This window comes from Populus trichocarpa, chromosome 8 (genome assembly GCF_000002775.5).
Source record: "Populus trichocarpa isolate Nisqually-1 chromosome 8, P.trichocarpa_v4.1, whole genome shotgun sequence".
Classification (NCBI taxonomy): domain Eukaryota; kingdom Viridiplantae; phylum Streptophyta; class Magnoliopsida; order Malpighiales; family Salicaceae; genus Populus; species Populus trichocarpa.
The window spans coordinates 327729-355241 of NC_037292.2; the positions used below are offsets into that span (position 1 = coordinate 327729).

Sequence of the window (27513 nt, forward strand, 5' to 3'; positions counted from 1 at the left end):
GCATCAGGGTATCAATATCATGCATGAACGAAAAAGGACTCAAATCAGTCACAATATAAAATAAATTCATCATCGCTTAAAATTTAGAATTAAAAACTCGTGTTATCAACCGATCTTAGATTTTTTGTAGTAAAAAATAAAATAAAAAACCGCCCCAAGTCTGATGCATCAATGATGGATAGACTGCTAGATCAAAGCAAGCAATCGTCTCTTGAAGGCAACCTCCTGAATACATTTTGAGGTATCGGTGGAAGAGTAACTCGAAATCTTGGAGACCTCATCAGGTAGGTGCCAAAAAGGAAAAAAAGCAACCGGAAAGGCACGAGGTAAAACATTATCCAAGCGACTAGGCAGAAGAGTGTAAAGATTAAAGTAGCTCTTCGATCCCTCCATGAAAATATAGCATGAAACCTCTCCAATTGAGTCGCCAAGTCGCCTACTGTTTCTTCTATCCTGTATCCAATGGCTCTCAATCTGTCATACCTGAGCCTCAAATCCTCGAATGGCGCAGATGAAGGGAATGTGTCCAGCTCTTCCTGCCAGTCTAAAGTATTCACAGATTCAACTTGTGATAGATTCGTATCCAAACATAGAATGTCTCGAGGCCTCTTGAAATAGTTGTGCAAAGCTTTCAAGAAGAGGAAGGCAAAGAAAGATGGAATTATGATCTCTGAATAATATACAAAAACTGAAAACGCTGCAAACATGACAATCGTCGTCCTTGAATTCTTCCACTGGCGTAGGTCATCAAGCCAAATCAAAGCTGTCTTGAGGAATTTCAAACATTCCATCACTCTCTGGAAATTAGCTTTTCCTCTTCGGATGCTCCATACAGGTCCCCGTCCACTCAACATAGACTCCACCACCTCTCTTCTTAATGGTGGTTCAGCACGGGCAAGTCTCATGGCTATGTGACGAACAGCCTGGTTCCTTAAACTATCTATTTGGTACACAGACATTGGGTCTGTATAGGCTGGTTTGGGAAGCATAGGCTGCGTGTATTGATAAATTTTGTCACCAGAACCTTTAGTATAGATAAATCTTAGAGTGAAATGAAGTTCTCCCATTTTCTTCACCCCATCAGGCATCAAGGCTACCAGAGGATAAGCATATTTATATATCCGACCAAATTCAAGTGTAGAAAGCCGAATTCTGATTACCTTGCCAATTAATCTATCAGTTGCCCATCCATCCCCTGCTTGTAAATTGTTGTTGTCGAAAACTCCGATAGCAATCACTGTGCATGGATCCAAAACATCCCATTGATATTGTTTCATCCATTTTGGTTCTAAACTGCTAACAACAGTGCTAGTTCTTGTCCACTTGGGTCCATATTTGGCCACACAATAAGCATCAGTAGTTTTCAAACCATTCTTGGATTTCATGGGCACCAACCCTTCAGCTTTTAAGATTCCTAACTCCAAATCTCCAACTTTTCCTGGCGTCAGTTTGGGTGATGATGCCTTCAAATCAGTACTAAATAAAGCAGGTTCATCGAAAACATGATACACACCATCCAAATATATAGTGACACGAAGCTTACTCGAGAATTTCTCCATCGGCCCCTCTACCACCCCATACCTTTCAAGATTGATTATCTCTTCACTTGGAAGAGGAGGCAACAGTCTCTGAGTAATTTTATGCACAGGCTTAACACACTTCCCCAAATAATCCACCATATTATCTCCTTTATCATCTTCCACACTCAAAATCAAAGCATCTTCGAATGGCTCAGCTACAACAAACATCAACTCCTCATTCCAGCTTGGATTCACACCCTTGTTCTTCGAAACTTTGGTCTTCAAAACCTTATTCCCCAATGTAGCCTTCACGTAAACTTCAGGTTTTCGATTTGGATCCGAAACTACCAAATCTTGAGCACCATTCACCTTTATTTTAAGATACCAGAGTCTTGGCGAATAGTACACCTGTGGACGAGCATTAGATACCTTGTCAACACTAACAGATGCTGCGTCTAAATGCCAAGCTAGTGAAAAGGCATCATCCACTTGATTCCCCACCCATATAGCCAACATCAAATTTCCTGATCTACCAGAAACTCCATTCTTATCTTCAAGTCCATACCACTGTGGTGCCAATGAAGAATCCCCCTGAAGCCGAGTAGGGATATCACCTATACCAACTTCAATGCTACCAATTATCTCATTAGTCACACTTACCTTACCCCTCACCGAAATCTCTATAGTCTTCGCTTGAAGACGATCTTTGTTGAAAGCAAACACCTGGTTCCAAATGGGGGCTAATGTACCTTGAATGTACTTGGTTGTTGCCTTATAGTTTCCACTCTTCACTTCAACATAAGTAGCTTGATTCAAAGGCAAGTGGGAGGCTCTCACAACTTTTACATACACGAAATACAGTGGTTCAACCAAGGTGAGCATGTTGGGAGTCAAGGTTTTTCCTCCATCAATGTTTGGCTTTATCTCCCTGAGAGAGAAGTCATGCTTCGGCGGCATTGCTCAATCTGCAACAACAATTTACAGATTTCAAAAAAGGGGAAAAAACACGGAGAAAACCCGGCCAGGCAAAACTGCATGCATGCGTGAATTATTCACGCATGCTATGCACAGTGCGAAGGTAATTATAATTACCTTCGCACTGTGTCAAAGGAACTGAATTTGCAAAGTTGGGAAGAGACTCACCTGGCGCTGTTGAATTGGAGCTGCGGTCCGGGGGAGAAGAGAGGAAGCTGACTCCGGTGGAGAAGAGCTTCTCACGACTGAGCAGCTGATGGACGCTGGCCGGAGGAGCACGGTGGGGAGAGAGGTTTGCCTGTTGGAGCTTGCAGCTTACTGCCGTTCACGGCTGGTGCAGAGCTGCTTGCTGGAGGAAGATCTTCTCGGTGGTGACTGTTACTGTGTTGCTGAAACCAGTACTGCTGCTGCTGGGAAGAGAAGGTTGCTGCTAGTTCTGCCACTGCATGCTGGGGAAAGGTGTGGCTGAGGAGCACCTGCTGTCGTTGCTTCAACGTAAAAAAAGATTCCAGGTGCTGCTGCTATCAGAAGAAAGAGACTCAAGTTCTCTGCCAACCGGATGCTGCTGATGGAAGCTGCTGAAACAAATCTCCTGCTGTTGCTATGGCGCAGAGAAGAAGCTCCTGCTGGACTGGATTGAAGCCTACGGTTGGGTTGACAGAAGCTATTGTTCTTCTCCTATGCAGGTAGCGGCTGAGAGGTTTGCCTGTTGGAGCTTGTACGTATGGGTGCTGTAGAGGTCTTGAGAGTTGAAACGAGAAAGAAAACCTATCTGCAAAAATAATAAATAAAAGAGGAAAAACAAGTTAATCACTTCAAGCTATAAAGGTTTTTTTTTTTGTTGCGAACTAGAAGAAGTATATTGCCTTGAGCTAAGTACCTTTCAAGCCCGAAAGATTATGCTAGGTGTGTTGGAAGAGATTTGGTACATGTAAGTGTATGGAGAGTGAATTAAAGTACATATTTAAAGAAGCTGAATAAATATTACAGATTTGGCAATATCTATATTAGGAAAGGAAACAAGGAGGGAAAGAAGAGAAAAGGAAACTTGACTAATGAACTTCCTTTATTTAAATTTCCTCTTGGGGGGTTTTTTCTTATAGTGTTTACGGGAGTAACAAAAGGAAATACCATGGAAAGTAACCCATGTTTGCCTCTCGTTTTCTTTCTTATTGTTTCTTGTTCCATTGCCCAAATCGAAGCTGGCATGAGGCAAAGTGAAGCACTTGGCCATCTCTACAAGGCCAAGTTGGAGGGAAATTCTAACATTGACAGCGCTCTTTTTCAAGCAACCGAACATGTAGATATATCCAAGTTTCATCATCAAGGGGGATTAAAAGAGAAAGATAGAATAGAGAGCTTTCCTGGACAGCCAAAAGTAGAGTTCTCGCAATATATATGGTGGTTATGTTACTGTTGATAAATCTGCTGGACGAGCACTCTATTATTACTCTGTTGAGGCTCAAAATTCTAAAGAGTCTTCGCCTCTTCTTCTCTGGCTCAATGGAGGTACTTACCTCTATCTCATCCTCTGGTATTTCCTTTCCCGTTCCATGTTTTTTTTTCGATTTAATTCAACATTCCTTTGTACTATTTAAACAAGTTGAAGTTTTTTATTTTCTTTAGCTCCCTCGTTTTCTGTTTGTTCTTCCTTTCTCTTGATACATTTAGGGGTTAATGTCATATACTTCCTTCTCGATTATCACCAGAATTTAAATCCAGAGTATACAACTTATTATTTTATCCTGTATAATCCCTTATCTTGTGGCAGATAAGTACTTGTCTTTTGATTTCCGTATCAGAAAGCTGATGCAAATCTGGAAAAGGGACCCCTATAGTGCCGTGACCAAAAGCCTCCACAAACATTAGGAGCTGCTGCAATTCTATTTCTTTCCTGATAGTATTTTCCTAGTTAGAGTTAGAGATTTAGTCTGTTATTGCTTTCCTAGTTTCCTAGTTGAAATCGGATGTTTAGATTAATATTTAAAGGCTGAATGAAAGGAACAGAGGACATGAATTTTTGGCCAAATAACGACTTTGAATAAAGTTTTCATTGGAGTGATTCCAACAAACACAGAGAGATTTTGTGTCTTACCCTGTCCTTGGCTTTAACGTGAGGTTGATTCAAGGATTGCACCAAAAGCTTTTCTGAAAACATCGTCTCACCGCAAACCAAAAAAACACCAAATATATATTTGCACTCTACTCCACAAGTAACAAGGAGGGAAAGAGAAAAGTGGTGTTGCTTGCTAGCTTCTCTTGGTGGAAAGATGAGAAATAGAATGCGATGTTAGTTTGTTGATTGTGTAGCTTTTCTACTGTACGTAGGTGAACGTTCCCAAGACAAGGAAGACTTACTGCAAAAACAAGGAGTGCAAAAGGCACACTTTACACAAGGTCACCCAGTACAAGAAGCTGGGGAAATTAAGATGGCCTTGCTGCTCAAGGAAAGCTAGCGCCGATATGATCGCAAGCAGTCAGGTTATGCATGGAGGTCAGACCAAGCCTGTTTCCCAACAATTTTGTATTCTGGTGTATTTGCTCAAGTACAAAAATAGAATTTACATGACTGTTAACGGCCATAACTCATCTGGAGTGTGATTTCAGGTCTTTCCTGTTCTTAATATCGTTGGTTCTCCTGTTAATAGGCTAGAACAACCGGTCAAGAAGAAGATTGTCTTGAGGTTGCAATGCCAGAGTTGCAAGCACGTGTCCCAACACGCAGTCAAGGTGTATTTTCTCAGTTTTTATACTTGTTTAAGACTATCAGCACCTGTTTTGTTGACTACCTGTGCTATCACTTTTTGGATGATCTGCAAAATACTGCCAATCATGATGGCAAAAGTTGAGGTTCATGTCCTTCTGGTTTCCTCCCCTGTTTTACAGCAATATCGCATGCTATGCGCTATGTATCTTTATGTATGATCATCCAGCATTTGGATGATGATTGCATGAATGCCATCCATCATATGAGCAAATGCTTCTGAGAGGGCGCCTTCTTCTTTAGCTGCGGCGGCAGTCACTAGAGATGGGGTTTATGTGCTCGTGTATGAAAAGGTATAGAAAACTCGGCCTCTTAATTAGTTTCGTTGGCTTATGGAAATCTTTTGTAAATATATATTAGAACAAACCAGAAAGAGAATGAAGTTGAGATCTTTAACCTTTTAATCTTACTTTATTTTTTTTATTATTATAGATTGATTTAAGTTGCATTTCAGCTTTTGATTTATAGAGATGACATTAGTTTCTTTGGTTATAAATAATTTTTAACTTAAGTCAAGAGTAATATTTAAATTTAACTTGTACAACTACTCTTTCTTAAAAATTGTTTTTACATGCATCTAATTTATAATTTATTTAATTTATTTTTATTGTAACATTAATTATTATAACGGGAGTTATTGTGAATTGTAATTGCTTTAATGGATTGTATTGTTTCGCATTGTAGCGAAAATACTGTAGATTGTAAGTGCTTTTAATACAGACTCAAGATAAATAGATATCGCATAAATATCCAGAATAAATGAGATAAATAGATATCGCATAAATATCCAGAATAAATAGGTCCTGCATTAGAACTCAGGATAAATAGATACTGACACAAGATCCAATGCTTCAACTCCAGGCTACAAACACAGGATGTTATGCTACCCTGGACGCTAGCCTTAGTCTTGAGTCCTGTGTCAGGACCCACTACTTATAAGTCCTGCATCAGGATCCACTTTGCTTGGGTCCTCAATTAAGATCCAATGATTTGAGGTTCTTCATCAAGATTTATTTTACTTGGGTTCTGTGTCAGGATCTAATGATTTTGAATCATGTATTAGGATCCATTAAATTTGGGTTCTGCAGATGATTTAAGTCTCTTGAATTCTTTGTCAGACCCAATTTTATTTATTTTTATTATTTATGTTATAAATATTTTTTTTATAAATCAAAGTATTTATATAAAAAATATTATTATTTATATTATAAATATTATTATTTTTATTATAATTTGAAGTATTAATATAAAAAATATTATAATATGTATTATAAATATTTTTTTAATTTTTTAATATAATTTTTTATATATATTTTTTAATTTAAAATATTCATGTAAAAAATATTATTATTTTCATGCTGTTGCTTTTCTTATTTACTTTCGTAGTCTTCTCCAAAATCCAACCGAAGTCTCTTGCATCCCGCGAAACGCGGAACCAAGAAAACCCCATCTCGAAACGTTTCAAACTCTCCATTTTTTCTCAGATCAGTCTACAATTAAACACAGAGGAGATCCCTGTTTATTGTGTTTTGGAATTAGATCTAAGCAATGGCGAGGGGTAGATCGTCGTCGTCGTCAAGCAAATGGAGGTACTGTAATCCATCGTATTATCTCAAAAGACCGAAACGCTTAGCTTTGCTTTTCATTGTCTTTGTTTGCGCCTCTTTCTTCGTCTGGGATCGTCAGACTCTCGTAAGAGAACACGAGGTAAACCAAAAAAGGAAAAAAATCTATTCAATTTCTCTCCTAATTGCTTGGTTGTTGAGAAAATGTGATAGAAACCGAAGGAAAATTATGGGACTTTACTATTTTTGCAGGTGGAGATTTTGAAATTAAATGGGGAAGTGAATCAGCTAAAAACTATGGTAAAAACCTAGAAAGGATCTGTGATTTCATTGTGTTGTTTTTCGAGTAAAATTTTTTTATAGTGATTTTTCTTTTGTTTGGTGAAGTTGGAAGGGTTAAAGAGTGGTGGTGGAGATGATGGTAAGTTGATTAGTGAGAAGAAGGATGTGCCTGACGAACCCATTGATGTTGAGAGAAGACAGAAAGTGAAAGAAGCTATGATCCATGCATGGAGTTCTTATGAGAAGTATGCGTGGGGCCACGACGAGCTTCAAGTAATGATAATTCTGTTTCTTTTTTGAACAATTTTGTTGATTTTATGTTTTGTTTCGTAGGTATGATTTGGATTAATGCAAGTTTGTGGTTTGTGCTTAATTTGTTTCTCTTCTTTTGCAATGCATTTCCACTGAGAAAAATTGAATGGCATTCATAGCCTATGTATATATGATAGTCAAGCTTGTGCTTTGTTTTCTCCTTGCTGGATGTCACATGGATCATTGAATTAAGCTAGTTTGATTCCTCAAGTAGGATAAAGTGATTAACTGGTAAATTTTACCTAAATATTCTATAGAAATGGCACCTAGGGTAGACTAATTGGACATGAAAGGTTATTTTTGTATCTTTTCTAGAGGCTTTACATACTCAGCATGTTAATTTTTATTTTTCTTCTTTTCCCAACAGCCACAGTCGAAGAAAGGTATTGACAGCTTTGGTGGTCTTGGAGCAACTCTAATAGATGCTCTTGATACACTATATATTATGGGTTTAGATGAGCAGTTCCAAAGAGCTAGAGAGTGAGTTTTCTCATTTTTTCTGCATTTCCCCTTGCACTTATATGTTACAGTATGCTTTTGCTTTTCTCAAAGCCAGTAATGATAGTTAGGTGTATTCATAGAGCAAATTTCTGCTTTAACGTCATTGTTTTTACTTAACTCTTCCATTGTTTGTAGGTGGGTTGCGAACTCATTGGATTTTAACAAGGATTATGATGCTAGCGTGTTTGAGACAACCATAAGGTTGCGTTATCAGGTTTAATATGTAGTTATTGTTGTTTTAGAAAATAACAACTGTAACGATGCCATGTTTCAATTGTCTGTTAGATTAGTTACATTTCAGAGATTGATCATCTTGCTGATATATCCTGTCCCTTTAAATTGAATCCAGAGTTGTAGGTGGACTGCTTAGTGCATATGATCTTTCAGGGGACAAAGTTTTTCTTGAAAAGGCCAGGGACATTGCTGACAGATTGCTGCCTGCATGGAATACGCCTACTGGGATTCCTTACAACACCATTAACTTGGTACATGGAAATGCTCACAACCCAGGATGGACTGGTGTAAGTCTTAGTACTTTTTGTATGTATATTCAATCACTGTCTCCTTATCCAGACATTATTATCTCATAGGAGTAAAAGTTGTGTTGCAGAGCTTTAACTTGTTCAGATGCTTATTTTATGCTTGCTTGCAAACAATGGAAGTATTTAATTTTTCTTTCTCTTTATTGTAGGGTGACAGTATTCTTGCCGATTCTGGCACAGAGCAGCTTGAATTCATTGCTCTTTCTCATAGGACAGGAGACCCGAAGTATCAGCAGAAGGTATCTTCTCCCACGTCTCCATGCATATGTAATTGCCAGTCTTTGCATTACTGTGTCAGAGCTTCAGATATGATGGCCTTGCATTTTGCAAAATGATGCCTGTCATTAACTTTCTGGTCCTTAAAGCTAAAACTGGACTTGATTTGTTATTTGAGAAAAGCATAAATAAGCGGGCTTATTTTCTTTGTATCTTATTATTTATTAACTTCAATAAAAATTAGTGATGGTTAATTCATTGGCAAGTAGTTGACTTTTTGTGATAGTTAATTTGTTGGCAAGCAGTTGATTTGCTTGAGAATGAATGTTTCAGGCAGAGAATGTTATAGCAGAGCTTAATAAAACTTTCCCTGACGATGGTTTGCTTCCAATCTATATTAGTCCTGATAGAGGAATTGGATCATACTCGACCATAACTTTTGGGGCAATGGGTGACAGGTATTGACCATTTGAAGACTTTGATATGAATTATTTATTGTTGATGGGGCTTCAGTTTTGTCATCTATGTTGACACTGCTAAAATAATCAAATGCTGAACTTGTTTACTGAAAATCTGTTTGCAGCTTTTATGAATATTTGCTCAAAGTTTGGATTCAAGGGAACAAAACTTCAGCTGTGAGAAATTATAGGTGAGATGTTGTCATCGTGTTACTTTTATTTTATATAAAAAAAATGGCCTGCTTTACTGGTTTGAAAATGAAGAAACAATATTCTTACTGAATTTAGATTCCTGAGGAAGCTGAGCTCCTGAATAACTGTAGAAAAAGAATTATCACCTTGCTGCTTTCAGGAAAAGGGAAATTTTCACTTCATCTGTCTCATCAAATTCAGTTAGGTTTCTTGACTATGGGATTAATATCTCCATATGGGATTAATATTTCCATCCTCCATGCCACTGTAAAATGGGATAAAAAAAAATTCAAGTACAGTAAGGTCCAAAATGAACTCTCCAAAGAGAAGAAATAGTACATGTTTAAGTACAGGAAAGGGTGACGTTAACTTCACAATTCCATTTTTAATGTGCCAGGACTCTCTCTCTCACTCCACTATTTTAATTGAAATGTATCATGTACATATTGTTGTTTATTGAATTTCTTCCTCACAAAAAAATTCCATGTGAAATATTGGAAGCAGAGAAATGTGGGAGAAATCAATGAAAGGTCTCTTAAGCTTGGTTCGGAAGACGACACCATCATCTTTCACATACCTTTGTGAGAAGAATGGAGACTCGCTGTCAGACAAGGTACTATTTGGTTTTCATGCCTTTAGATGATAATATGGCATGCCGCCTTAGCTTCTTGTAATCTTCATTACTCATCAGAAGAAATGAATAGTTTGAATTTGGCTGCCTGCTTCCTTCTCTCTTTTAATATGCAGATGGATGAATTAGCATGCTTTGCTCCAGGAATGCTGGCTTTAGGATCATCTGGTTATGGGCCTGATGAGTCTCAGAAAATCTTCACACTTGCTGAAGAGGTATTTGTAACATCCTTCAAATCACGACTTGAAACCATTGCATGTTTAGTTGGGTAGTTAGTGGTCTTCATCCTAAGGTATATTCACTAGACATAGTTTCCAATATAAATTTTTGACACATTTTTTCATTTATTAGACTAGCAAATTCTGTTGCAGGTTATAGATCATCTTCCTATTTTGTTTCCGGCTGAAGTTTCATGCCTGCATATGTTGTGTTTGTAAATGATGTGGGCTTGCCATATGAAGTTGGTAACACGGTGACGACCTAAAAGATGTGAAAAACTAAGATGTAACAATTTTATTTGTGTGAGCAAGTGTGTGCAAGACTTCGCAGTTCTGCTCATTCATAAGTGTGCATTATTCCCCTCTTGCTCACATTTGTAGCTCTTTTTATAAGCTATGTTTTGCTTCATGATGATCATGGTGCATCTGTGCATCTTGGCCACTGGAACTTCAACTTGCTCCCAAGTATAGGCACTTGTGCAGATTTCCCAAGGGACATATGCATGCCCCTGATAAGGGTGCACTTTGTTGATCTAATTGGGCACTCCTTATGCTTTGGTCATTCATTATTACTCCCAATCTAGTTCGACACTCCTTAGGTCACCCTTTTGTCAGCTACAAATATTTACCTAATTGTGCTTTCCTTTTGCCTTATGCAGCTTGCTTGGACTTGCTACAACTTCTACCAATCAACACCTACAAAATTGGCTGGGGAGAATTATTTTTTTCGTCCTGGGGAGGTTAGTCATCCTCACTGGCCTCCAAGTATGCAATCAATTATTTCCATCTGATGGTTTTTCCATACATGTCATTTTCAGGACATGAGTGTTGGTACATCTTGGAACATATTGAGACCAGAAACTGTTGAATCGCTCTTTTACCTGTGGCGTTTTACGGGCAACAGGACTTATCGAGAGTGGGGTTGGAATATATTCCAAGCATTTGAAAAGAACTCACGTATTGAAACAGGCTATGTTGGACTAAAGGATGTAAGCGTTCTGGCCCACAAAACCATAATGTATCACTTGTTTACATTTTTTGTGTGGTCTTGCTCTGGGATGATCTTTTAAAGAACCATATTTTCTGTCAGAACTTGCTCTGGGATGATCTTTAAACCATATTTTCTGTCAGAAACAAAATCTTCTTAATTATTTGGCCCTAAGAAATCATATAGGACTTTCCGTTAACTGAGTTGTTTTACTCTTTTTGAGTTGAAGACAATTATTTTGCTAGTAATTGGGAGGGTTTTTTAATTTCAAGTGCTAATATGAAGAGACCAGTCGATGTTTCTATAATTGCTTAAGTATTCTTGTGGCCCCTTTGTCTGAAACAGCTGCTCTCGAGTTTTAAACTTGGATTCTTATATTGTAGCCTAAGATTCTTGTGGCCACTATATGATTACAGTTGTCTTGCCAGTACAGTATTTGATTATACTTGTATTTTGGAGAAAAAATTTCACAACATAAAGAGTGATATGTTCTCTTTGTTTCCCCCCATGGCCGCTACTGACCATCTGCTCTGCTGGTATTCTCAGGTTAATACTGGAGTCAAAGACAATATGATGCAAAGTTTCTTTCTGGCCGAGACTCTGAAGTATCTTTATCTTCTTTTCTCTCCATCTTCAGTCATCTCACTAGATGAATGGGTTTTCAACACAGAAGCCCACCCTCTAAAAATCGTCACACGACATGATGGAGAACATGTTGGACAATCAAAAAATAGCCAAGCAAGTAGGACACTTGGCAGGAAAGAAGGTCATTTTGGTTGATCATTAAGATTCATTGCTGTCCATGTTCTTCGATGAATCCACTCAATGATTTGAGGCTTCCATCGGATGACAAAACGGAAGAGTTCATAATTATCAAAATTAGATTGCAGTGCCCCATGGAGTGCTGTTCACATTAGGAAATAAAGTGGTTCCAGAGCTTTTCTCCATTTCAGGCTGATAGAAATGTTGTATTTTATGGCGAGGATGAACACAAAGTTGGATGTGTAACATAGAAAATAGTTTACTGCTTACTGATATTATTATATTATAGAAAAAACTTTTTTTCTCACCCAATTAGCTTATGATAATTTTTGCTTAATACAATGCTGGACCCAAATCATGATTTTCTTAAATTTTCTGTATTGCTGTTGGAGGCTGCTGATTCAAGCTCATAATCTGCTAATGGAGAAAAGATTTGTCTTAATCCAGTTAAGTAAGCTAATTAAGGAAGGGCTAATTCTGTATGTTTTACATTTTTCCTCGGAAGTAAGAGAAATTAGCTGTCTGAGTGTAAGATCAGAAATCTTAATGGTTACTTGTGCAGAGCCTTGCTGAAAAATTGCCCTTTTGAGCGCAGGTTAGACGGTTGACGAGGCTTGTTTTCCCATTTTGCTTAAGCATAAAATGGTTCCATGGGGTCATCTAGTGGTTAAAACTCAGGATCTCTGTAGTAGGTCTTGGATTCAAGCTTTTAGGACCATGTGGGGTTTACGATTTAGGTGAGAGCCATCCCTACCGTGTAGCCTAAGGTCCATTAAATGGACAAAATGTTGAACCAGAAAGACTCGGCACAAAATGGCAAGCTATTTGTGAACCGAGGTAAAATTAACCATAAAATAATAATAATAATAAAAAAAAACCGGAACATGTAGGATCCATGGTAGGTGCCCTCATTTTGTATTTACCTTTCTCCAGTGGTGGAACCCTATAGGAAGAATCTTAGGCGAATGGGCCAAATTATATAGAAATTCATGCACCTTTCAAATTCTAATCCAATTTATACCTGGATAAAACAAAATGTAGTAATGCATGATCATGCATTAAGCTAAACAGCTATTCTCCTAACAAAAATCATAAATGTTAAACCAATTTTACACTTCAAAAGGCTAATAAAGTTCATCTAATCCTAAACCAATTCCATGACACTAAGAGTTGGTCAAATCTTTTATTCCTCCAGTCCATCCCCTCTAACATGGTCAACAGCAACTCGATCCATCCAATATGTTCTGACCTCGGATCCTAGTACTTACCTTCTTTTCTTCTTGAATACTTTTCACCGATTCCTACATTAGCACCAGCGTTAATGCACAAGGCTAGACACAGAAATGATATAAGAAAGAAAGGTTTCCTAGATTATCTGTCTCCAAAGAGTGAGCAAGATGGAGGGTGATAAATTGTGGACTATCAATAAGGGATTGCCATGACTTTGATACACACTTGAAGCGAACCAAAGTCTTGGCAGGGAGGAAGCAGAGGATGTTGATGATGATATCTAATGGGAGGATTGGCATTCTGCATGGATGATATAGGAAGCTGTAAAAAGAAGGGTTTTGGTGCCTCTGCTCTATCTCTGTATATATTGGCTCTGTCTTGAGGCAGAGTATTGTAAAACAGGGGACTCTGTATCTAGATAGGGTAATAGAATGCGACACGAAGTATAATTCTAGTAAAACTGAGATAAGGTCTATCTAGTCGATGGATTACAACATTAACCAAAAGTGGAGGATTTCTTACTGGTTTTAGCATATAAGAGGATATGACTAAAAATATACAGGCCCAACTCACCTCCCATATGCTCTACACAAGTTTTGGTTTGCCAACTCGACACGATTGAGTTGGAAAGTCCACCAATGGATCCCATAAGGAAACAAAACTTCTTAATTTTAGGAAAACATGATTTTATTTGTGAGAATAAAAAGGAAAAAAAGGTAGCAGTTTGATTGAATTTGTTTATAACCTGCTTTCTGACGTGGGTTTTTTCTTTGCTACTCTCTAACTCAATGTTGCTGAGATGCAAGTCCAGGACTCGGACTGGTGTAGAATTTGTGCTGGTGGATTGGTATTGAATATAGCTTGAAAATACCAGGCACACAACTCAATTGGTTTAGAGCCATAACATTAATGAATTGTCCTCCAACATTTAGCTTCCAAGCCGAACAATCCTGTGCCTGGCTATATCTGATTCTGACACACGTGGTTCGGAGACACAATGCTAGCTGATGCTCCCTCATCTCTCGAACCCTTGCAGCTTCCAGGATGTGGGTTTGGAAAAACAGACAGGGCCTGGTGGTGGACTGTCAATGTTACAAGAAAATAGAAGAAAAATGTGCAGGAGAAGCACAACATGCCTGATTCTGTTCAATGTGGCACAAACCGATCAACATTAAAGCTTTGGAGGCCTCGGAAGTTTAAAACAAAAGACTCTCCAACTTGCTCTCTTCCTAACAGCGTGTGCATTGAAGAAAGAAAAAAAAATAGAGAAAGAAAGGGAAGAGGAAGAGCCTAAGCAGTTCTTTCTCAGACCAAAATAGTAATCCATCATTCACAATTTTAGTCAGAAAATCAAAAAAGAAAAAAAGAAATATTGTTAACCACCTAAACCATTTTGATGGAATTTTATCATCTTTGACATTAAATTTGTTTTTCTCCCTAACCAGTGTTACTCTAGGGATGACAATTTCATACCGATGGATACTCGAATAAATATTTTTTTATAATTATCTTATTTGAAAAGTAATCATAGAATATGAGATTTGTCAAACTTGATCCTAATTTATTGATACTCGAAAATTAATAAATAAAATATTTAAAAAATTATTTTTTTTACTTTTTAAATAATAAATTAAATATAAATATATTAGAAACTCGAATTGTCCTAGAAAAACAACAGAATTCATGTGGAATGATGGTTTGTTTATCCAAACAATAACGGGTTAAATTTTAATGTACGGCTAAAGCTAGTCTGAAGAAACCATTATTCCTAAGCATTAAAAAAAAAAAAACCTTATTGATTGTTTGGAATATGAACTTCCATGAATCTTTATCTCTGTGAATTGAAGTAGAACTTTATCAAAATTCTTTGAATAAGCTTACAAAGAAAGAGATTATGGTGTACTAGATAATGATAAGTCAATTAATTGCTAAAAGACAGATTAAGTTGTCCTATATACTGATAAGTTAATTAATTCCTAAGATTCTCAGTAGAGGACGGAATTTCCTGACAACGTCAGTATAACTAGCTGTTGAAGATGTCCAAGTTACCTGATATTGGGCTGTCCGATCCAAGAGCTCCATTCTTTCCAGGCTGACAGGATTCTCTATCCATTCTGGGAAATATTCTATTGCCGTCAAGCACCAAAAGTTCCCAACAGATCCTGATATTCCACTCATGATAAACAGCGAAATCTATGTTGCCAGAATAGTGGAGAAAAGAATTCAGTCCTTCCATCATCTCCAGCCGAGATGTTCAAAATTTGTTAAATCCTGTCAACGGTAAGCATGAAAAGAAACAAAGTACAAGTATGTTGGTGCAGGCTGAAGCTGAAGACAGCAAAAATAATAATTAAAAAAAAATACACCTAAATTTTAATGAGCAAAATGAGTTTAAGATATGAAACCGCGCAGGTTTTTTTTCTCTTTATAATAACAATACTAACATTTGTTTTCTTGAAAAGTTTGCAAAATCTTAAATAAACTAGAAATTCTATCTTAACTAGAAAACAAAAATAAAAATCAGAGATTACAAAAAAAAACATAAAATCTAAAAATAACATGAATTAAAAAATAATAATGAAGATCACAAAAACTGTCAAAACTGGAGCTAGAGGCGAGATCTGCAAAATCTAAAGATCCGATAGTAAAAAAAAACCTCTGAAAACTCCTGTAAAAATTTGAGCGTGATCCAACAATCAAATCAAAAGTTACGATTTTTTTAAACTGTTATTCTGGTCTGACACGATCAAATCTCCTTTTAAGTCTAGATTTATCCTACTTGTTTATAAATATATTTGTTAGGTCATCCATGTAATCTATTTTAAATAAATTTTTATCTAGTTATAATAGGTTCATACATGATTACCTAGAATCATTCGTTATCGCAAGATGTTATAGTAACTAATCAGCCGGAGATCCACATCAAGAGATTGCAAAAGAGACCTCTCTCCTTGTCCAAAAGGGTTTCATCCTAGTCTAAAGATTCAGTGTTTAGTCCCTCGTCTTTCATTTAAGCATCGGGCTTGCAAATTATTGAATGGAGCAAAACTCCTAGTCCCGAGCAAAGGTCTTGAGAATTTTGAAGAAAAAAAGAAATATTATTTGGCATTCCATGTTGAGTAAATGAAGTGATTAATCATGCATGGTTATCAGATTATAAGAAAAATAACGCTATTAATTAGCTAAACTAGGAAAAGCTGGGAGGAAAAAAAATGCGTCCATTGCTTTTCCATGCCCCAATATAAGATCATGACCCGTTCGAGTTGAGTTGTATGTTTGTTAGGTTAATTTTCTTGTTAATGGGTACATTTAGAGCTACCAAAAATCAAAGTTGTTCGAATTGTATATTTGTTAGGTTAATCTTCTTGTTGATGGGTATATTTAGAGCTACCAAAAATCAAAGTTTTTCTTGGATTAAAAAAGACTCTAAAAAGACGTTTTAGTTTTTTAAAACTTTAGACAATGTTGATTCAGTTTTTTATCAAGATTTAGGAAAAAAGAAAGACTTTGTTTCTGTATTAAAAAAACAAATACTATGTAGAAAGTAAATCAATGAATTAGTTGGGTTTGATAACTATATATTAAAATACAAAGATAGGTTTTAATACTGTCGGGGTCAGGGTAGTTAGCTTAATTGGGCATTTAAATATGTAGACTTTGGAGCATGATAAGTAAATCAAATGAAGCACACCTAACATGTGGGCTCACGCAAACGTTCCTGAAGGGTTTGTTTTAGTCATATAAAATAAAACCAAATGCACACTTGGCTTGCTGTCTGTACCTGTTCTTATAGCTTTTTATGACAAGACAACAATGGATGAACCAATGGGGGTTGGTTCAAGTGGTAAGCAGCTTGTTCCGCTTAAGCGAGGTCTCGGTTTCGAATCCCCGTGTATGCAGCAATACCCATTGGTAGCCTCACCTGCCACTGCCAGGCATGCGACCCGGGGCGACCACCAGATTAGTCGGGGCAACCCGTATACTGGGGCTGGCGACCAAAAAAAAAAAAAAAACAATAGCTTAGCTTATGTGTACTTTTTTTTTTTTTGGTCCAGACAAGCTTGCACCTTGACTACTTGTTCTTGACGTTCATTGCAGTATTATAAAACTGTTATTGAAGAAAATACCTTCCCATGTTTTCTCCACTGAACAACCTGTCCCTACTTCGATTCCAAGTCAGAGAATTCTCTTCTTCCAATTAAAACAACCATATGGCTTGTTCCAATGCCAGTCAAATTTGGATTCTGTAATCTTAAGGCTCTGAAGCAAAGTTTGTGTCTTTGAAGCTTCTCGATGGAAGAGACAGTCTTGCAAAGCTAAAGCTTTTAGCTTGGTGTTCGATAATATTATTGAAAGAATCCTCAAATTATTACTTTTTTTTTATTTTCATTTATTTATATTAAAATCAACTAAAAATATTAATTTAATATTTTCTTAATAAAGAATATTGAAATTGTTTAGACTCGCGCCCTTTAAGACCCCCCCCCCCCCTGTGCCACTATCAACCACCACCAAGCAACTCACAAAAATCCCTTTAACGTTTCACCTTCTAGCTCTCGTTTTCTCTTAGGACTATCTCAGGTTTCCAAATTCTTAGTTTTCTTCCAAGTCTAGCTATACCGTTTGTTGAATCTTAAAGCATTCCTTGCAAAACCCAGCTTCCTTTAGACTATGAGTTCTGTTTTGAATCATGTCTTGCTGTTATGTTGGTACTTTGTGTCTGTCTATACCGTGTCTGGCTTGAACTATGATGGGTCGACTCTGTTGTCACTCTTGAGGCAGTGGAATTCTGTGCCTCCTTCCATAACTTCAAGCTGGAATGCATCAGACTCAACTCCATGTTCTTGGCTAGGTATAGGATGTGATAGTAGAACCCATAGTGTAGTTTCTTTGAACCTCTCTGGTTATGCAACTTCTGGTCAATTGGGACCAGAGATTGGACTCTTAAAGCATTTGAAAACCATCGATTTGCACACCAGTAATTTCTCTGGTGACATACCCTCACAGTTAGGCAATTGTAGTCTACTTGAGCACTTGGATTTGTCCATAAATAGCTTTACTGGAAAAATACCTGATGGCTTTAAGTACCTTCAAAATTTGCAGTATTTGAGTCTTTCCTTTAATTCACTCTCTGGTGAGATACCTGAGAGTCTAACCAAGCTTGAAAGCCTTGCCGAGTTGCTTCTCGATCATAATAGTCTTGAGGGTAGAATTCCTACAGGTTTCAGCAATTGCAAGAATTTGGACACCTTAGATTTGTCCTTCAATAGCTTTAGTGGGGGTTTCCCTTCAGACCTTGGCAATTTTAGCAGCTTAGCAATCTTGGCCATTATTAATAGTCACTTAAGAGGTGCCATCCCATCTTCCTTTGGCCACCTAAAAAAGCTTTCTTACCTTGACCTCTCCCAGAATCAATTGTCTGGGAGGATTCCTCCTGAACTTGGGGATTGCGAGTCGTTGACGACCTTAAACTTGTACACAAATCAACTCGAGGGAGAGATTCCGGGTGAATTGGGGAGGCTAAGCAAATTAGAGAACCTGGAATTGTTTGACAATCGCTTGAGTGGTGAAATTCCTATCAGCATTTGGAAGATTGCAAGTCTTAAGAGCATCTATGTGTACAACAACAGTCTTTCTGGTGAATTACCGCTTGAGATGACTGAGCTCAGGCAACTACAGAATATCTCACTGGCACAAAATCAATTCTACGGGGTCATTCCCCAAACTTTGGGAATCAACAGCAGCTTATTGTGGCTCGATTTCTTTGGCAATAAGTTCACTGGTGAAATTCCGCCAAATCTTTGCTACGGGCAGCAATTGAGAATTCTTGTTATGGGTTCCAACCAACTTCAAGGCTGCATTCCTTCTGATGTGGGAGGCTGCCCAACACTCTGGAGATTGACCCTCGAGGAGAACAACCTCTCAGGTACCCTTCCACAGTTCGCAGAAAATCCTATCCTCCTGTACATGGACATCAGCAAAAATAACATTACAGGCCCAATTCCGCCCAGCATTGGGAATTGTAGTGGTCTCACTTTCATTCGTCTTTCCATGAACAAGCTTACAGGGTCCATACCCTCAGAGCTAGGTAATCTTATAAACCTTCTGGTAGTGGATCTTTCATCCAACCAACTGGAAGGTTCTTTGCCATCTCAGCTGTCAAGGTGTTACAAATTAGGCGAGTTTGATGTGGGGTTTAATTCACTGAATGGCACAATTCCGTCAAGTTTGAGGAACTGGACGAGCTTATCCACTTTGGTTTTAAGTGAGAATCATTTTACCGGGGGCATTCCACCTTTTCTGCCAGAACTTGGAATGCTTACAGAGCTACAACTTGGTGGGAATATTCTAGGAGGTGTGATTCCTTCATCCATTGGATCGGTGCGGAGTCTGAAGTATGCCTTGAATCTCAGCAGCAATGGATTCGTCGGAAAACTTCCTTCCGGGCTAGGGAACTTGAAAATGCTTGAAAGACTTGATATATCAAACAATAATCTGACAGGAACTCTAGCAATTCTTGATTATATCCTTTCATGGGACAAGGTCAATGTTTCAAACAATCATTTCACAGGTGCAATACCGGAAACACTGATGGACTTGCTTAACTATTCTCCGTCATCATTCTTGGGCAATCCTGGCCTATGTGTCATGTGTTCTCCATCAAGCCGCATAGCATGCCCCAAGAACAGAAATTTCTTGCCATGTGACAGTCAAACAAGCAATCAAAATGGACTATCTAAAGTGGCAATCGTAATGATAGCCCTTGCTCCTGTTGCTGCTGTTTCTGTGCTTCTTGGAGTGGTTTACTTGTTTATCAGGCGCAGAAGATATAATCAGGATGTTGAGATCACTTCTCTAGATGGTCCATCTTCACTACTCAACAAGGTGCTGGAAGTTACTGAGAATCTAAATGACAGACATATCATTGGGAGGGGAGCTCATGGAACAGTTTATAAGGCTTCATTGGGAGGAGACAAAATCTTTGCAGTAAAAAAAATTGTATTTGCAGGCCACAAAGAAAGGAACAAAAGCATGGTTAGAGAAATTCAGACCATTGGGAAAATCAAGCACCGGAATCTGATCAAATTGGAGGAGTTTTGGTTTCAAAAGGACTACGGTCTAATCCTGTATACTTACATGCAAAATGGGAGCCTCTATGATGTCTTACATGGAACCAGAGCACCACCAATCCTGGATTGGGAAATGCGGTATAAGATAGCTATTGGAATTGCACATGGATTGGAATATATCCATTATGATTGTGATCCTCCTATAGTGCATAGAGACATCAAACCAGAAAACATTCTTTTAGACTCTGATATGGAGCCTCATATCTCTGATTTTGGCATAGCTAAGCTAATGGATCAGTCTTCTGCTTCAGCACAGTCCCTCTCTGTTGCGGGAACTATTGGATATATAGCTCCAGGTAACTTGTTCACCTACTGTTTTAAGCATCTACTTATTATGTTATCCTGCTACTGTATTTCTTGTAGAGAAAATCTAATCATCTTTCGCTTTCACAGAAAACGCATTTACGACAATAAAGATGAAGGAATCTGATGTTTATAGTTATGGGGTTGTTTTGCTTGTGCTTATAACTAGAAAGAAGGCACTGGATCCCTCATTTACGGAGGGAACAGCTATTGTAGGGTGGGTTAGGTCTGTTTGGAACATCACGGAAGACATCAACAGGATTGCTGATTCAAGTCTTGGAGAGGAATTTTTGAGTTCTTACAGCATCAAGGATCAAGTCATTAACGTGCTTTTGATGGCTTTGAGATGTACTGAAGAAGAGCCTAGCAAAAGACCCTCAATGAGAGATGTTGTCAGGCAATTAGTAAAAGCAAACGATCGCAGAAGGAGGAGGTGAAACTAGAGTACTGTTATTTGTTGGGTTGGTTGCAATTAATGTGCAGCAAATGGACGGCACCAACCATTGACTTTGGCAACCACCATTGTTGAAGAAGAGATAGAGTTGGCAGCCACCTTTATTGAAGAAGAGCTGGAGTTGTGGCACCATTCTTATCTATAAATAGGCACACAGAGAGAGAGCAAAATGAGAGAGGGTTGTGAGAATGTGAAGAGAACAAGAGAGAAAGAGGGGCTGTCATGGGCAGCAGCCCTGCTGCCATGTGCAGCAGTGTGAGAGAGCTGAAAGTAGAGTTTAAGTGAAGTGATCCTCCTTCTCCATGTGTGTTGTAACCCTTTCTCTATATCTCTAATAATATTGACTTCTCCCGTGGATGTAGGCAATTTGCCGAAGCACGTTAAATATTGTGTCTCAGTGTGCTTAGCCTCCTTTGAACAACTATCAGTACACCACTGGTCCGCGCATGGGGGAGTTGGAATTCCCAACAATTGGTATAGAGCTGATGGTTTAAAGTGGTGTTTGATTTTTGCTCAAAAATGAAAGTTGTCAAAATTGTGTTTTGACCATACCACTGTGTAGAGGAGGAAGAGACGAAGCCACTGGTGAAAACAGCGTCGAAATCGGACGTCGAAAACGTCCTAACGCGCCGGCGAGGTTGCTGGCCACGCGCGTCATGCGTCACACGCGTCTTCTTTGCCCGGATGGGCTAACCCGACCCGAATGCTAGACGACCCGACCCACATACCAGACCCGGATAAGGATGACGCCATCATGACATAAGCATGACGTTAGCATGCACAGTTAGCATGCCATGTCAACGTCCAGTCAGCTGACACGTCAGCATAGTGAGACCCACAAGCCACGTCATCAGTCGCGAGCCGAGTTGAGCCGAGGGATAAGATCCAGTGTAGCTGATCCTACTTGCAACCGAATCTGAGATTGAATCTGGGCCGCTCATCAGGCTAGAATTGTTTTAATCAAATCTTAGCCGTCTGAAATGCGATTTGGACGATTTCAACCTTGTTTCCAGCTAATTTGATCGTTTTGGATGCAATGGTACGGTCTGATCATTGAGATTTGAGATCGAAAGTGGTGGTGGTGAATTAACAAAAGAGATTGCCCGATTAGGAGGCATCTGAAGGTCATCGTGGTGGTCAATGGAGATGAAGAAGAAGAAGAAGTTGCACATGTTTACCCAATTACATGTGCTGAACTACTAAGTGTGGAGAATTTTAATTGCCTTGAGGGAAGGCAAAATTGGGACACTCTGGACACTCAATCATGTGGACAATTAGAGGTGTAGAGTGAAAATTGATGAAGACCAATCTTGACGAATCTAAGAACTGGTAGTCTCGCCAGATGTTGAGAAATCATGTATTAAACCAGTATATTACAGATCATTTGTGAAGAAAAACCGCAACAAAGCTAGCAAATAGTTGTATATACAGAAAGACAGTATGATAGATAGATATGGCCTAAGAAGTTCTGTCTAAGAGATTGGGTTTTAAGCGGGACCAGTGTGACCCCTCCAATCTTTCCTGGGAACTTGCTTAGTGGAAGGATTATCCATACGGTACTATTTTCATATATATAGCAGTTTGTAATGAAACTGTTGAAGACTAATAAGATGACGGCACAAGAGAACAGTTGGGTTCCGTATGTTCAAGGATCTAATGGAGTGGTGATTTCTCCAAATAAGTTAGATTCGGTAACTGTGATTTCTCGAGGGGAGAATTGATGAAGACCCTGATAATGGAAGAGAAATACAGTAAGGAGATAAAGATTGACATCCTATATTTGACTTGGACAGGTGTTGTGACAGGATGAGCTGCTGTCAAACATAAACAAGGAATAGGGAGAAATCTGGAGAACAGAAATTGCACGAGGGCACACGGAGATTGTGCAGGAGTACCCGTAGGATCCAATGAGGTACTGTAATGAGATAACAGGTGCAAGGAAAAGAAGTGTTCTCAGATGAAGCTTAGAGCAGAGACTGTGTAGAGGTTGTACAACAGGAAGTCTCTTATGCTCTTGATGAAGACAACAGGCAAAGACCTTTCCAATACATGCAAGGATGGAAAGAGAGCTGTTGTAGAGGCACATAATTGAGGGGGTGCAAATGTCTATGATAAAAGGCGACCGCCTATGATGAAAGGCGAAGACATCAAAGAGAGTTGGTGTATGTGGAGCTATCAAGCAGAAAGGCGTAGAAGCTCCAAACATAGAAATCGAGGTGGAGGATTGCGAGGAGTATACCGCAACTTTCTCTTTCTATGTAATCGATGGCAGTGATCTCTCCCATAGTGCACATGGTGGTAGAGAATTTTGGAGCCACTTTGAAGCATCTCAGTCGAAGGAGGATGCGACCACCTATGAAAGGTGAAGACACTTTAGATGGAAGGTGTGTGAGGGCCTTGATATGAGCCCCAATTCAGATCGCCTTATAACAACAGACGAAGACACCTTAGAGAAGGTGTAAGGGCCATGATAGGAGCCCCAGTTCAGACCCCCCATGACAACGGGCGAAGACACCTTAGAGAAGGTGTGAGGGCCATGATAAGAGCCCCAGATCAGATCACCTTATGACAATAGGCGAAAACACCTTAGAGAAGGTGTGAGGGCCATGATAGGAGCCCAAGTTCAGACCGCCCCATGATAACGGGCGAAGACACCTTAAAGAAGGTGTGAGGGTTATGATAGGAGCCCCAGTTCAAACCGCCTTATGACAACAGGCGAAGACACCTTAGAGAAGGTGTGAAGGCCATGATATGAGCCCAGTTCATAACGCCCCAGAGCCAATGTGATGGCTGGATATGAGTGGACAAATGCATGTATGGATAGCCAATGAAGTGGCTATGATGAATATGGAGACAAATGCAGGATTGACTTTCATGGATATTGCCCATATGCTAAAGATCAATGAGCTAGAAGGCATTTGCCTTGGACAATAAGTGGGTGACTTGTGGAGCATTAAGACGCGACTGCTATGAAGGAGCAGAGGGCATGCGCAGGTTCTGGGAACAAGTTGACTCTTGTCAAGGTGGTGAGCTCGGTGAAGGCATTGTAATACTCAGAGTATCAAGACATATATAGATCAACCTTTAATGGGTTGCTCCCATGGTTAAAGGTGGAGAGCTACCTGGACTCTTAGGACTAAGAGCAAGAGACTCACGGAGAAGTAAGGCGTGGTTCCTAGGGTGGAACAGAGGGCAGACGCAACTCCTGGATGAGTAGACTCTTGGAAGAGTGGTGAGCTCGTGATCATATTGAGATACTCAGATAATGATTGTTGCACTTGGAAATGGAAATTTCCGTTTGAGGGGGTGTTGTAAGCCTTGGTATGAAGCTTGATGAATCATTCCGGACCGAGCATGGTTAATACGTTCGAAGGGGAATGCAGTGTGTCCCAGAGACAAGCGTTAACACTCTTCAGATGTGAAGTGGCAGACCATCTAGTTGTAGTGATCATTTTGTGTGAGAAAAAGTGTGCTTTGGTGACTCTGGTGATTGAAAGGTGTGGCAAATACCTGTAAACTTGGCCAAAGACGCTCTCTGAATGGTAAGCTTGGAAGAGCTGCAAGATGCAAGCATGTGCTGAAGAAGCAAGAGGACAGTTGCCCCACATGAATAACAAAGGGGGTGATTGTTGGGTTGGTTGCCATTAATGTGCAGCAAATGGACGGCACCAACCATTGACTTTGGCAACCACCATTGTTGAAAAAGAGATGGAGTTGGCAGCAACCTTTGTTGAAGAAGAGCTGGAGCTGTGGCACCATTCTTGCCTATAAATAGGCACCGAGAGAGAGAGCAAAATGAGAGAGGGTTGTGAGAATGTGAAGAGAACAAGAGAGAAAGAGGGGTTGCCATGTGCAGCAGTGTGAGAGAGCTGAGAGTAGAGTTTGAGTGAAGTGATCCTCCTTCTCCATGTGTGTTGTAACCCTTTCTCTATATCTCTAATAATATTGACTTCTCCCGTGGATGTAGGCAATTTGCTGAACCACGTTAAATATTGTGTCTCAGTGTGCTTAGCCTCCTTTGAGCAACTATCAGTACACCACCGCCACCGGTCCGTGTATGAGGGAGTCGGAATTCCCAATATTATTGACTGATTTATTCTATTAGATAGTGTGGTCCCTCTTCTCCGCATGTTTTTGTGCAGAGATCTCTGGTTTTTCAATCAATACTCCTTAAACATTTCCATTTCTTGAGATATTTCTTACAAATTGTTTCTTGTATCATAGGGGTGATAATGCTTCCTTTGTATCTCAGAATTTTTAGGACGTTAGCTTTGGAATTTTGAACAAAATGACATCTTAGTTTGAATCATCAATCATGAATTCTTGATTACTCTCACTAACATTGAGACTAGCTACCACCATATGACTACTGTTTTCATAAGATGAACAATCTTCCACCTTTGAGTTGAGCAGATCATAGTCTCAATGAATTAGAATGTAGGTTGTTCAAAGCATAACAATCTGAAGAAGGGAAAAATACATACACCCTTGTGATTTATATGCAGGATTTTCGAAAATGAGAAGATTCCTTTCATCTGAGGATGTAAAGTGCCTGCAGCTGCTTTTAATACGAGGTTAGTTTACTTTTATTGGGATAAGTGGTTGTCAAACATCCTCATCTGGATGTTATATTGATAGCTTTTAACATCCTTAATTATGAAGCTTGAACGAAATGACATCTCAAATACTGACTTGATTTCTTCCACCAAGAAGGTAAAATGCGATGCAATGAATCTGGAATACCTGGGCTTTATTCCTCAATAATCTCACACATGTCGATAGTAATAGGTTGTCAGGTACAATCCCTGCTTCAATCTTCAATCTCTCTTCTATCAGAGCCCTTAGAATTTCATACAACCAACTTGAAGCCACTCTTCCTTCAGACATAGGCATCAATCTTCTAATCTGCAAACTCTTGGCCTTAGTGCTAACCAATTTACTGGCTCTATTCCTTTTACAATGCAACAAATCTGGAATACCTTTGAAGCAACGCCAACAAACTTAGTGGATCAGCCTCCAATAATATTGGAAGTGGAAGAACTGGTGATTCGAACCTTTTGTTGTCTTTGCTCAACGCTACTTAATTGGAGGTCTCGGCTCTAAATGGTAACAACTTTGGTGGGATATTTCCTGATTTGACTTGGAACTTCACTTGACTTGTAGGTTACGCAGCTCCAGGTGAACATACATTCTTCACATTTTCTTTTCCTTCTGGGAAACTAATCTGCTCTTACTGGAGGGAGTGGCAAGATGGTGGATAGTGGTTCAAATGACGATATTTTCATATACTATGCTGGCCATGGTTCTCCAGGTGTAGTTAGTAAGTATTAGTTAATTAATTCTAAGAAAGTTACAATTTATAATCTGTACGAATAATCTTATGGGTAAAATCATCAGCAATATTGCCTACTGTGAAAAGGAAGCATGAAGCTAATTCGTATAAAAACATGGTAAGTAACTACTAGTTTTTTACATGATAATTAATTGTCTTGCAGAAATTAAAATGGGATTACACAACTTGATTGGTATTCTCGCAACTATTTATGTATCCCTTGATATATTATTAATTACAGGTATTCTACCTTGAAGCTTGGGAGACTGGGACTACGTACGTTTGAAGGTTCTTCCAAGCATCTGGAGCGTATATGCAATTACTGCTTCAAATGGACATGAGATTAGCTATGCAGCGTATTGCCCTGAACAGCACCCTTCTCCTCCCTCAGAATTTCTTGCTGGCATGGGAGACGTATTTAGCATTTCTTGGATGGAGGATAGGTTCATTATTAATTTTATAATAACATTTAAAGTTAATTAAGCTGATTGTTAATATTTTATTTAACATTTGCAATGTTGGGATAAATGTGGAGCAAATGACTGGTGCATCCGCCAGAGCTTGCTCATGGAATACTACTCCTAATACTGGAGGCTCCCTTCAAAATGAATTAGGCAAATAGATAGAAAGTAGTGTACTACTCCTAGATATAATATATAGTTACAGTGCTCAAATGTGATTCAAGATGTTATTCTTCCATATAAACAATTATAATACATGAATGATGTGATTTACTAATTATTTACATGCTGATTTTCTTTACTATCGTCGCTTGTATTGTCATAACTAAAATATAATAATGAATTTTTATCAATATTGACAAAACTCGAACCGGGACAAAGTTTAAATTACATGTTCAATTTAAATTAAATTAAAATAATATTTTTTTAATTAAAAAATAATAATTTTTTCACCAAGTTTTATCCTATGTTTCGATCAATCTTTTTTCTATTTTTTCTTTAACATATATCAATTCACAAGTCACTGGCGCTGAAAACAAGATAAATTTGCACAGTTTAGAGACCCAATCAAATTCCAAGCAAACCCGAAGAGAATAATGCTGTTTGAAAGCCAGCCCATAATATTATAAGAAAGGCATCGGCCCATGTAATCATTTATTTCCCTATTCAACAACCTA

General features: G+C 38.7%; 3 protein-coding genes across 3 annotated transcripts; 2 read left to right on the forward strand and 1 right to left on the reverse strand.

Annotated features, from left to right (window-relative positions):
* Window positions 1-191: 191 nt before the first annotated feature.
* Window positions 192-2477, reverse strand: LOC7497788 (FT-interacting protein 3). The gene has a single exon (XM_024606904.1). It carries the CDS (start codon window positions 2475-2477, stop codon window positions 192-194), a length of 2286 nt encoding a protein of 761 aa, XP_024462672.1.
* A 4154-nt stretch (window positions 2478-6631) lies between these two features.
* Window positions 6632-12233, forward strand: LOC7497790 (mannosyl-oligosaccharide 1,2-alpha-mannosidase MNS1). Its single transcript, XM_002310903.4, has 14 exons — window positions 6632-6966; window positions 7077-7124; window positions 7212-7379; window positions 7786-7898; window positions 8055-8120; window positions 8269-8440; window positions 8611-8700; window positions 9011-9135; window positions 9261-9326; window positions 9832-9940; window positions 10075-10173; window positions 10836-10916; window positions 10995-11165; window positions 11711-12233. The coding sequence occupies exons 1-14, from the start codon at window positions 6808-6810 to the stop codon at window positions 11942-11944; spliced, it is 1701 nt and encodes a 566-aa protein (XP_002310939.3). The 5' UTR covers window positions 6632-6807; the 3' UTR covers window positions 11945-12233.
* A 5426-nt stretch (window positions 12234-17659) lies between these two features.
* LOC7497791 (receptor-like protein kinase) lies at window positions 17660-21061 on the forward strand. Its single transcript, XM_002310904.4, has 2 exons — window positions 17660-20582; window positions 20680-21061. Exons 1-2 carry the CDS (start codon window positions 17828-17830, stop codon window positions 21024-21026), a joined length of 3102 nt encoding a protein of 1033 aa, XP_002310940.4. The 5' UTR covers window positions 17660-17827; the 3' UTR covers window positions 21027-21061.
* The last annotated feature ends 6452 nt before the right edge of the window (window positions 21062-27513 follow it).